General features: G+C 41.9%; 1 protein-coding gene across 5 annotated transcripts in view; it reads right to left on the minus strand.

Annotated features, from left to right (window-relative positions):
* Window positions 1–13103, minus strand: part of znf385a (zinc finger protein 385A) — a 65278-nt gene that overhangs the window by 20589 nt on the left and 31586 nt on the right. For 3 of the 5 annotated variants that reach the window (XM_087833990.1, XM_087833991.1, XM_087833993.1), the window contains exons 2-3: window positions 8343–8494; window positions 1517–1627 (exon numbers count right to left, since the gene is read on the minus strand). In XM_087833990.1, coding sequence (XP_087690116.1) covers window positions 1517–1627; window positions 8343–8494 — 263 coding nt within the window. Of the gene's footprint in view, window positions 1–1516; window positions 1628–2745; window positions 3052–3908; window positions 4306–8342; window positions 8495–13103 lie in introns of those variants that run through there. The other 2 variants (XM_087833992.1, XM_087833988.1) reach the window with 2 other exon arrangements.

Here is a 13103-nt window from a genome sequence, read left to right on the forward strand (position 1 = left end):
CTTTTTCTAGTAGCCGTCAAAAAAACTTTGTTGTGTTTTTCCAAACTACAGCCACCACACAGGCCCTGCATCCACCTACCCAGAATGAGAAACACATTAATGCTGGAATTGAACAGAAAAGTATTTCTTTGATTCTCTGATCACCAAATGCTCATCTGTTTTATTAAATTCAAGAGAAAGCAGACATCTCTACAGCCTGATATCTCCCAAACTTTGCAAGCACACCACTGCACTAAACACTGATATAGTACTAAGGGGAAAAGAGTCACCTTTCCCTGAGCAGAGAAGATCATGGCCAGATACCACTCTCAACCTGACGTCAGTGAATGACAAAGAGAAGAAATGAATCTCTGCAGGGTGCTGGTGTAAAGATCATTCACACATGAACATGGCTTCCAAGCAGAAATGCTCCCTCCACTTCTAAATAATTGCGCTTGCTTTGGTTACATTTTAACCTTCATATGATTTCAGGGGACAGCAGGGTCTTCACAGCAAGTATCTTCTTGTTCTTTAGGCAATATTTTAACCATAAAATCTAATATTCAAAGTCTTCAGATTCTTTACTGATTGTAACTTCATACAAAAGAACACGTCTTAACTAAAAGCCAGTATTGGCTCTCAATCCTTGGGTCTTAAAGTATTCCATTATATAAACATCTCGAGTTAACTGTTTCCTGTTGCTTGTGAAGATATACAGGACAGATCCCGGCTAAGAGAAGCTTCGTGATTACAGCCTTGCAGCTCCCTGACCACACGGAAACCATGATTGTAGATCTGATGTGTATATATAGCCCTGACCCACTCCTTAATGTTGTGTATTGTGGATGGTTGAACGCCCTGGCCCTGAAGTCTGCAACACTGAATAGGGAGTATTGCAGCCAAATTATACACCACACATATGACATTTGGTACTGGTTTTGTCATGGGTCTATCCTATTTGTTGACACAAAAAAGGGAAAAACAGAAAAAATATTTGGCATCACAACTCATAAAATACTTCCATGTGATTTTTTGCTTTCATTAATTTGTCATCAGTCGTGTCTGCGAATTGCCCGAGGGTATAACGTGCAAATAAATTCCAATTAGGAGCTCCCAATTAATTAAGCTTTTTAAAGTTGAATATTTTCTATAGAGAGAAATGGAAATCTACAACTTTAAGATCAAACTTATCAGTACTGATGAACAACAGAAAATCCAGATTTTTATTCCTCGTTCACACATTCATCAGGACCGCCTAAGCCTCGGTGCTGCAGTGCACTACTTTAGTCTACGCTGCCTTAAAACAAATTAAATTCCAGTCAGGTCGCAACGGCCAACACATAACCCAAACAAATGCACCACATCCACTTTGTTAGTTCCAGCTTCCAGGGAGAGCAAACCAGGACAAACAGTCCTCCAAAACAAAAGGTTGATTCTTACTTGGAGAAAAATAAAATATTTTCAGTGCCATAAAGAAAATGAAAACAAGATGAGAGGCAGTGATGTTGTGTGTGTGTGTCGTCATTTATTTATTTACCTCTGAGTTGAAGCGGATCTGGCAGACGTTACAGGAGATGACTGGTCGCTTGGTCTTGATCAGAGGAACTCCAAATGTGTGGTTGATCACAGCCTTTTGCACCGGGTCCATCTGCCAGAGTGAAAGACAGAGAGCAGCTATAATTCACACTGGTGCCACAGCTCAATGGGCCAAGCTGTCATAACGTGCAATAGACTGAACCAAAATGACCACATGCAGAATGCATAAGGTTCACAGTTAAAGAGCGGTTACAGAGTCTGTTCGATGGTATCTGTAATTCCCTTCAGCAAACAGTGTTGACAGTTTGTTGCTACAACCGAGACACCTGTTGCATCCCCACGATTAGGACTCTGATGGTTCTGGATCCTCACTACTTTGTAGCATAATACTGTCCCTGTGCTAATTGCTTCAGCTGGGACATCCATCATCTCTGTGGTGTTAAGCACCTTGTATAAATTTAACTAACTTGATTAGCAGCCCTCAGCAGTTAAGCTGCCCGTATAAATTCTGTCCCAGACATAAAAGACCCGGCCCGTACTGGACTGTTTGTGTTTGAAGCCGAATTTATCAAGCAATCACTGTTGGTTGACCTTAGCATTACTCTGGATTCAGTTGCTGGCTTATATTTCGACCTCAACTGTCTACAGCTAAAGTAAGCAACGATCATAAACAAAGACTGATGTAGCAGTGCGCGGGTATGCAAGAAGAATGAAGCAAAACAATCCGTGGCCTGAAGAACAAAAGGATGCAACAGTTTGTATTTTGAATTCAAAAGACAGCGAGGAAACGTTCAAGTGTGTCCACCAAGAGTAATGAAAGCATAATGCAGTGCCAGGCAGATGCAAAATAACTCACTTTTGATTCATTACTGTATTTTGGACTATTTACTAAGCTTTTCTTTAAGCCTTGTTACACTGAGAGGCCCAGTCTCATCCAATATAGAAGCAGCTCAACATCCCGAGGAGTGAAGGACAGGATAGAAGGGGCTTAAACAAATATTGTTGTTACTTAGACTCAAATAACTTTTTTTTTTTTGCACAGTGCTCGTTGCTTGGCAACTCCCAACAAAAAGAAGCAAAAATAAAGAAAAATAAAAGATTAAGGGGAGGAGCCTCAAGACATTTCAGCCACCCAGCTGTGGCCGGAAGGCACAGAAACAAACCATCTGGAGGAGAGAGGGAGTGAGCGAATGAGGGAAAGAGAAAGAGGCCCAAGCTGGACATCCTCACATCAAGCATGCTTATCTCTTCTCCACGTTCCAAGACCGTCTCTGTTTCTCTCCCAAGAAACTGTATAAAGAAAGCTCTGCTGCTCTGGCTGTGAGGACAGATTAATGGGGAGGGCTGGGGTGGGGGTGGAAGATATATTGAACAATTACAAATGTTTACTGCGTGAACATCTAAACAACAAGAACTAAGCTTTAGCCAGCACAAACTTCCACACCAGGACTGCATTAAGCTTCCTATTAATTTTTAAAAAGTGACACTGTGTTTTATCAAATCTTTCCAAAGTGTAGAAAGATTTCTTCCTCTCAGTGTCCATAATGTGACCCAGACCAGATAGAGTTTGCAAGAATTTGAACCAGCCTGGTGGCGTAACCGCATGAATCATGAGCTTCTCCGCAGTCATTCCACCAGTCTGGGTGTGGGTCAGTTATGACCCATCCAGTTAATCCAGCTGTTGAAAACACAGTCCAGCTGCCAGCAAATGTCTTAGGAATGTTGCTCGCATGGCCTCTTCTCCAAACGCTCTCCAAATCATGTTCTCATGAAATAGGAGGAGAGCACTATGATGTAACTGCAGAGGGATTTTCCAAAACTCGCTCATGTAATTTTGTGAACATCCATAACTGTAACTGTACATTCTCATAAAAAAAATAGAACTCAAACATATTACAAAGTTTACATTTATCTGGGAAAATAATGGAAACTTCATGTTATTGTGGAGCTGTGTGAATGTGGTGAAGTAAGCAAAGCACGCAGACCGCAGACCGCTGACTTTAGCATCACTCGGCAGTCATGTCAACAACTCCATGCAGCCTTAAAACTCCAAACACTCAAATATCACCCGAGCATCATCCAACACTGCACAATGACACACGTCCTAACTCACCAACATCTTTCATTTTCTACCGTTCTGATTTTCTTCCCATTCTTTACTGTCTTAGTTAGTCTTTCTTTACTTCGTTTGATCAGCTAAAACCCACCAGGGGAGAGTGCACTACAGCATGACCCTCAGTAGAGCCATTGTGACAGTCACAGTAAGGTCCACACTGTGCCAGACTCAAACAGCCTTTGAAGCACAAATTCAGCATTACGTTTAAGCTGGCCCAGTTTGAGACACAGTTGGACCGACAAAAATGTGACAAGCTCTTTGAATTTTAGCTACTTACCTTCATCTCCTCTTTGTCTGTAGAAGCTTGGAGCTGCATTGGTCCTCCTGTGTGTGTACTGCTGGCCGAGGTATGTGTTTGGGTCTCAGCATGTGCAAGGCTCAGAGCTTGTGCTGCACTATCCTTACTCATTCAGCCTGTTTGGTAGGTGGTCAATGCTGAATACAGACTAGCTCACAAAAACTGAGCTTATGCCCAGTGAAGCATTGGTAGCTGCGATATCTTTTTCCTTTCAGCACACCGTCTGCTTCTCTTTAGATGCTTTAAGAGAAATCTCTCCCTAACTTCTTTTTTCAACACATGACCTAACAAGTGCGTGTCCCTTTTTTCAGTCTCCTCCTTCTCCTCTATTCTCAACTACATTCCCTCTCTGCCTCACACTCCACTATAATGCACTTCCTTCTCTGCTTTCCAGTTTTCTCCTCCCTCTCCCTCTCTCACTCTTCCCCATGGTCTGTCAGTCTGCCCATGTGCACCCAGGATTATGTATCCTACTCTCCTCCTGCCAAACCCTCACTCTTCTAGGAGTGCTGAATAGCCTTGGTATGGCTATTGATAAGAATTTACTGATAACAGTGTTTTTATCGATTATGCTCATAGGTCAGGTTCTTAGCTAATCAACTTCTTGATTCCTGACTTTGCTGTTTAGGCTTTCTTTAGGTTTTCAGCGCAAGTTCAGCTTTGTTTTTACTACCTATGAGCCAGAGCTGAGGTTCACATGTGACTCAGGTGTACAAGAGCGCCACAGCCGTGTCCTTTCAAGCTGCTAGAAAAACATGCGAGCACTGATAAAAGGAAATGATAAAGTGGAAGGCCTACAGTCCTGATGAACTGGAGGAGGCAGAGCAATTCCAATCTTTAACCTCCTAGGACCTGCTGTCACATTTTGGGTTATTTAGACCAAAATACTCAATTTTGCTCTACATGGGCCCAGTGTTGGTCAAGTTACTTGAAAAAAGTAATCAGTAACTAATTACTAATTACTTCCCCCAAAAAGTAATCCCGTTACTTTACTGATTACTTATTTTCAAAAGTAATTAATTACTTAGTTACTTAGTTACTTTTTAAAAACACGATTTACAACCTGAATAGGTGATAAAGCGATAGATCTTTCAGCCCATTTCTACTTTTTCTGCATAATCATCATACAAAATGTAATCAAATGGAAAAGTCTCTTTTTAAAACTTGTTTTATTAGTTTTAATCTTTTAACTTTATGCATCAAGCAAAAATGTAATTATCTGCAACATTCTCTGACTGGAAGAAATTTGTTTAATATTTAAACCTATTTTCTGCACATTCCAGCACATAAAATAAAATATTTTTTTGTGTGTTTACACTCAGTCTTTCAAATAGATGCAAGTAAAACACAGCAGAAAATAAATAAAGTCAAAGACTAGCGGTCCTGTTGCTCTATTTTCACCTGTAAAGCAGGAGTGGGGTAGGCGGAGGTTTACCCTGGTGCAGGTGTGCAGCGGTCAGTGGAAGAATCCGCGAGTTTCTCTGTGAGTTTCCCATTACGTCGCAGCTACTCGGTGCTTGCTCGGAAGTTTAGGGTTTTTTTCGCTGTAAAAAGAAGTTTTCTTCCCACGCACAACGGACACTAATGTTTTTGTCACTTTTTATGGAATCAAACTCAAAGTAAGGTCAGTACTTCCACGCTTTAAACGCTGCACGCTCATACTCTCTCCCGCACTCGATATATGATCCATTGTTGATCTGCGCACAGCTGTTGTCACGAACGTCGCACTCGCTTACGTCACTGTCATGAGACATTCTCGCAAAAAATCACGGTTTTAGTAACGCAGCGTTCCTACGGGAAAGTAACGGTAATCTAATTACCGTTTTTGCAATAGTAATCCCTTACTTTACTCGTTACTTGAAAAAAGTAATCGGATTACTGCCCATCTCTGCATGGGCCTGATATCCACTTATGAGGACATTATCCTGCTACTGTTCTATCAAAATTTTAAACGAATATCCTCATATGTGGCTCTCATTTTTCTTAAAAACAAAAATAAGGTAAAAAAATAATCTGGTAATAATTTCTTTTTACATTCATCGGGCCCCAATCAGCCCAAATATCAAAGAGAAATTAAAAATGCATGTCGTGGAAGAGTTCGGGTCTTAGGAGGTTAACTCACACCATCCATCGAATGTCGTCCTCCACCACTGTATCCTGCATCTCCCCCACGAACCCAGAACTCACACTTGCATGAAACTCTAGCTAGACAAATATTTATTGGATGTGACATATTCACACCAAAGTGATGACAGGGCCACATGTGGTGCTGGACAAAACATAAATGTGTACTGTTTAGATAATGAGCTATTAGTCATGTCTTGCTGTACTACAATTATTTTTGTTAGGGGGGGAGGGGAGTGAGAAAAGATATATACAGTAGTTAAGATTCAACAACTGCACGTGATTATACTGGACCAAGACGTCATGTGATTGTGTAGCTTCAGCAAGCAGTGCAGGCAACACAACTCTGAGTCTTACTCAGAGTTTTATGAGCAGTTTTATGTCTGTATCAGCACCAGCTGATGCAGATAAATAATTCAGCCTCATCATTGTCTACAGGCACATTGCACGAGACAGGCAGGTGGAGGACAAATCACATTAAAGGACTATTAAAAGCTGTATATGGCTTTAGGAGAGGCCATTCCTCCGCTATGGGGCTAATAACCCTCAATGTGAAGTAGAGCCTCATTAAGGCTGCACAAACTCAGCACAGATCACTTATTAAGGCAGAATGATGGAACAGCTAGCTGTCAGCTCACTGCAGTGCTGTACCTTCATTGAGATATTTTGTGGATCATAATGTGTTACTGTGCAATGGTGCAGAAAAGCGGCAGGAAACATCTAAAGCACTTCAAATGTTATGTGAAATAGCCCCAGTTCACCCTAACAATCCATATAAAAACCTCCAAAACAAAACAGTATAAGACGTAAATGGAGCTGTGGACACTTACTCTCTTATTCTAGATCTTCCTGTATAAATTTACTCATCTTCACAGCACTACATTGAACATAATAAACTCTGGGAAGGCTGAAAGCTAGGAGATCCCAGCAAAACGTCAAAACAGAGCCTCGTTTAGGGGCAAACAAAGCGGTTTCCATATCTGCAGCATATTTACACCACATACATGCCACATATCTAATAAAATGTGAGATTATGTCACACACTTCAGGGAACAGAAGCTCTCCTTGCAAACACCAACAGTGATATACTAGTGAGTCATTTCTTCATGCTTTTGAATGTGCTGCGTATACTGTGAGTACGCTGTAAGGTCAGAATGCCCTTACAGCTTCTCTTATGGCCCCATCTCCTGGCCACAGAGCTGTAAAACAGCACTAACGGTTACCTCGCAGTCATCAGCAGCAACACCTATTAACATTCACAGCGTCCCTGTGGGCCTTCCTACCTAGTCGACTCGTTGAAAAGGAGGATGGTGAGCGGATGGACGTTACAGAATAGGCGAGAGGAAGTCCAGAGGGAGTGTTGCAGAGGCAGCAAGACAGGAAATAAAATCAAGCAAGATTTTCGGGCTACGCTAACAGAGGCCGGAATGGAAACCGAGTGCCTTCATAATCTCAGTATCTCTATTAATGCATGTCTGCTGGGTGTAGTGCAGTTTGGTAGTGAAAATGCTTCCACTTATGTCATGGTCCATTGAGGCCTATTAAAATGACTGTATTGTTAAAATGTGTTTAAGAGTGTCTGGACTCCTGTTACAAGCCCTGCAGGGCCATGCACAGTCAAAGCTCATGCCAGATATTTCCAATTAGTGAAAGGTTATTATGTTGTCTTGTTGCAGACTGCAGCTAAATATACCAGGGTGACACATAACCCTGTTGAAGCCATGGTCCGCAAATAGCATTGCCCCAGTGGAGCACATATACAGTTCAGTGAATTTACATATTGCTGATGAGAAATGTGTTGACATTGTTCAGCGGAGTCTGGAGGAGCAGGTGCCACATTGTGCTGAGTTGGTGAAACGGTAAATGTCTCTATGGTCTAATCTAAATGCCTGAGGTAGAAGGAACAGGAAGCCTCCTCTCCTTTAAAAGAAAAAACATATTACATCAAACAAACTGCGGCGTTTGATGTTGTTAGTTATAGGGATGGCCTTAAAACTGTTCTTTAATTATATGGCTACGATTTTACGGCTTTGAAAATAGTCCTGGTTCCTTAATATGCAGTCCAGTGTGTCTCAACATATTGTTAATCTAGACGTGGCAGCACAACCTAAAAATCTTAAAGCTGACTATTGCATTCAAAACTGTACACAGAGAAGAGTGCAAGTTAAAGCATAACGGCGGTAACCTCCAGCCTCCAGTGCAACATTTACAATTTTGCGTCGCGCGTTTTTCTCGCTGCAGTCGATGACTTAAAAGGCTGCAGTGTTTGTTGTCTGCATCAACTCTCACCGTATTGAAGTTGTGGAAGAGGCTCATGCTGTGTGGAGGAGGGGGGGTCTCCACTGGGAACTGCAGGAAGGGCTTCATGTCCAAGTGGGGTTGGATCACTGTGGGGGTCCGTAAGAATGTCGGCACTGCTGCCCCAGCTCGATTGATGCCTCCTAAACACAGAAAGAGGCAGAGACACATAAGTATGCACGGTACATTCATGAGCCCAGGCTCGGGGCTGTGTTTACTCAAATGTGTGACGGAGAATTTAAACAGTGTCTTTAGGTGATATAAAGAATACAAATTAAAGCAAGAGACAGAGAGAGGAAGGGAAAAAACAACAAAAACATGTGCTTTTTATAACAGGCTGTGTACAGTTGTTTCCTGGAAGGTGCTGCTGAATTCCAAAATGCACAATAATGTATAATTTCACTGCAAAAGCAATTATCTCTCTGTGGACAGAACAAAGCTATGTGACGCCCCATAGAAGCGTACAGTTTCTACACAGTGAGGAAAAAAAGATGCATTTGGTCAGTTAAGGGCTTTTCATTGATTGCTGCACAGATCTTCTGGTTTTCCAAACGTGTTGGCAAGACTGAATCTACAAAGTGTGACATTGCTTTAATAAATATGGAATGATGTTGAGGGTTTTGTGGACTGAATGATTCACAGGAAACAGGAATGCCATAAGGAAGAAAAGGATGCCACAGAGGCAGAGGGGATTCCTCTTATCCACCTGTCTGCCAGTGTGCTCTCTTCTTCTCTCCTCTCCTGGGAGACATCTGCAGCTTGATGATAATGAGTTCCATCTCAGGCAGCGCTGCTTTATGTCGTCCTGTGTTGTGCACTACAGCTGGATCGCTTAGTTGAGTCTAATTATAGTATGAATGAAAGAAGAAGTACCACATACTTCATTTGGCTGGATTTCTAAAGAAATTGAAAAACGCAGTCACTTAAGAAAACTACTGCAAGAGTACCCGTGCACACAGAGAGATACGCACACACGCAATATTTAATTCGCCTATAAGAAACATGTGAGGCTGCCTTAATGATACGCAGTTTCCTATTCTCCCCGTTGCTCCCATCTGGCTTCTCTTCCTTTTCCTCCTTATTCCCTCTCGTCTCCTCTCTAACCTCTGTCAAGGATGATAGTGATGGGGCCCAAACAGCAAAACTCAGCCTCAGCAAGCTCTTAGATTAAGCCTCTTAATATCCGCAACTGGATTTCTATGGCTTTCAAATTCCTCCGAGACTTAAAGCTCTGCCGCTCTCCTTTTCGGGATTGCTCTAAGCTACTTTTTTTGCTCTGTTACTTGCCATCCCTCACCGTGGTTTTCCACAGCAGTGCTTTTCTACCTTCCTCCGCACTTTCACATGCTAATTTGGGCATTATTTGACACCTCTGCGATTTCATCAAGCTTTATGTCAACTGAATGTAAACAGAGGAAATATTATGACTGCTGCTTTGAAGACTATGTTAGCAGATGGAGTCGCCGAAGTTTAGGATTAGAGTGAGTGGGAGAGAAAGGGATAAGAAAGAGAGAGCGGGGGGGAGGGGGATTGACTTTGTCGGGCTGGAGTGAAAGTGCTGTCTCAGCTGCCTCCTGCTACGCATCTGTAGGCCTTGAGGTGCAGAGCAGAGGACTGCATCATTACCTCTAGTTAAGCATTTAAATTTTCTAGTCTAAACAAACCAAATATACATATACACAAACACGTGTATGAAAGCACAAAACCACACAATTATTCTTACAACATGTGAAACAAGTTTGAGGCTTCTTGCTTGCTGGTTTTCCAGCTGGTGCAGTCTGACTCAGCAATCTTAAACTCTTTCATTTTACATTAGGTTTAAAAAAAAGGTTTTTAGTTTTCCTAATTAAATATGCACACTTGCAAACATGCAGAGTTCACCCTTTAATCTAAACTCCTCGTAAATGTAGCTTCTTCTGATGAAAGAGGATTAGAAGTAAGTGATGAAGCCAGTTTGTCCTCTATCAGGGCTGCATCACTAATACAATGATTCTTCACTGCATTTATCATGGCGTCGTGCACATACATCGCCTCCTTTAGCATCTTTGTACAAGTTCATGCGTGAATGTGTGTTTTGCTTGTATGGAGCGAGACTCTGTTGGCTGAAATTGCACAGCAGTAATGTTTGCAGCTCCCCAGCGAGTCTGTCCTTGAACACTGAGACCGTTACTGGCAGCGGGTCAGGCAGTGTCTGGCAGGCTTACAGAGAGATTGGCTGAGTGGAGGGCAAAACGCGTCTCTGCAGCAGCACAAGGAGCTGAAATCCGAGGAAGTGAATGGAGCCGTGGACCAGACATGAGCAAGAAGAGCAGTTGGCCCTTGAGCCCAAGACATATGTGTGTTTGTCAGCGTGCATAAATCAGAGTGTGGCTGCACCATAAATTTATCCCATTAATTTAATCTCTCTCTGGGGATCTCCTTACAATGTTAACTGAACAAATTGCTATATGGTGCAGGAGTATGACAAGTGCACAAATGCATTTTCGCAAACATATGGGCATTTTATGTGCAGCGTGTAAACAAGTGCATGTGTTTAAGTGCTCCCACTTGGCTTTTAAGGACCAGACTTCAATAAAGTCAGAGCTGATAAAACAATAAATTGTAAATGAGTAATAACAAGAAGTCTCCTCTAATGGCTTCTGTGCAAATACTACACATATATAATTTTTTTTGTTGTAGACAGGAGGACAAACAGAGTGAGCAACTTGGCTGTCTGTAACTGCCATTTTACGGCGTTTTCTACCCTTTAAATGACTAAAAAAACAAATCAATTTACTTTAAATCGCAAAACGCCTTCACAGTTCATCAAAGAACTGTTAGGTGTACTGTTATTAGTAAAACTAATTACAGCATGCAAAAGCAAGTGATGACAAAACAGGATCTTTGCTCACTGTAGTCTGATATTCCCTTCCTCAGTGCTCCCTCGTGGCTGTTGGAGCCGGTTCTGTGTGAGTGTATGTGCGGTAGAAATTGACAGACAGGGCAGCCTGGAAGAGCTGAGAGAACTCAGACAGTGATTTGGATGTTGTTAAACCCTCTGACATGCCAGGAATCCTACCAGGCTAACAGGGGCCATAATCAGAGCTCGTAAACAGCTCGTGGGACGCTGCCAGAAGGCTTTGATTTGCAGGCTTTTTTGAAGAGTTTGTCTTCATATGAGAGTTTTGTACCTTAATTAGAATATCGAGTTAGGTTTAGGTTATGAACAGTACCGAGGGCAAGAGACAGCATGAAAATAAGCATCACTCCAAGTAGTTATATGTGCCAATACTTGGAAAATGGCCACACAGCCATGCTTACACTGTATAAATACAACAGCAGGTAGCGCCGACTCCTCCTGTAGCTGAATGTCAGTGTTCTTGGGCAAGATATTGAACTGCCTCCCATTCATACATCAGATGTGAGTTTATGCATGCTAGTTAGAGAAATGCATAGAAAAAAAGCATTATATGAATGTTTGTATGAATGGGTCAATGTGGCTTGTAGCAAAAAAAATGCTTTGTGCTCAGTTAGAGCAGAAAGGTGCTCTGTAAATACCAGTGTATTTATGCATACGCACTAATAAATGACCCTCAGTCCTGCTTCACCATGTGACACGTTTAATCCCTAAAGCTGTTTCTGTTTGGGGTTGAACAAGTGGAGGCAAAACTGAAAATACAAGTACACATAACTGATGGTTGATCAGAGCAAATTAATGTGGTTACTGCCTTTCTTTTGTATTTCCCGATCCTGCCTCCCCCACCCAAAGTGATGATACTAATGTGAAGATAGTGAAAAGAACAGAAGCTATTTCAAAATCAGTTCGAGCTATCGGTGAATCAAAAAGGAAAACATGCTTAAGGGTGATGATTTTCATACGATAACCAGTGTTTTACATATAATAAAAGTCAAATGCGAACGTAGAATGTGATACTAAGCTCATACAAGGCTTTGTTTACTCCAACGCATGTGAAAAAAGAGAAAAGAACTAGAGCTGATTTGGTAAGAACCTTTGGAGAAAACACCATCGTGTGTTTTCCTTCCCCCGTCCTGCTAGACAAAGAGCTGTTTCTAGAATCTAGGCTAAGAGAATCTTTTCATGTCTTGAGATTATCTAACAGGCCGTGTAGATTGCGCCACGCTGTGTTCGGCCTTCTTTCCCATGGGCGTTGGATGCATTCAGGGGAGAACAATGGGCGCAGGGTAGTTGGCACCAGCCATGCTGGACGGCCACAGATGTGCCAGGGTTGTTGGCAGTGGGGGCAGGGAGAAGGAGGTGGAAACAGTGAGGATGCCAACTTGCCCTTCTGCTGGGATCTGAAGCTGGCACCTGTCCTCCTCGTTGCCCAGAGGGAACAGAGACATAAGAACTTATAATCAGTGATGCAGACATGTTTGATGCAGGAATATAACCAACAGATGTGTTGGTAAGTCTGGAGGCATAGCACCTGCCTGAAATCAATGACAGGCCATGACAACTACGAAAAAGAATTTGGGATTTCAACGTTTTATGTGAAGAAGTAAATTCAGTAATGAATGATTTTATTTACCTATTGTATGCATGTAGTGCACTGAGCTCTCAGATTAAAGAACTCTGATTCAGCGACATGAATACAAGAGACCAGAGCTCCAAAAGTTTGATAAGAGGGGCAATTTTAATTTAATTTAATTTATTTAATTTGTGCTACATACTGGGATATTTATAATTGAGCTATTTTATTATATTTTGCAACCTTGTAATATACTGTATTATTTGATTAAGTTTGGTCAGTA

The sequence above is a fragment of the Neolamprologus brichardi genome, chromosome 20, assembly GCF_056152115.1.
Source record: "Neolamprologus brichardi isolate AB-2024 chromosome 20, ASM5615211v1, whole genome shotgun sequence".
Classification (NCBI taxonomy): Eukaryota; Metazoa; Chordata; class Actinopteri; order Cichliformes; family Cichlidae; genus Neolamprologus; species Neolamprologus brichardi.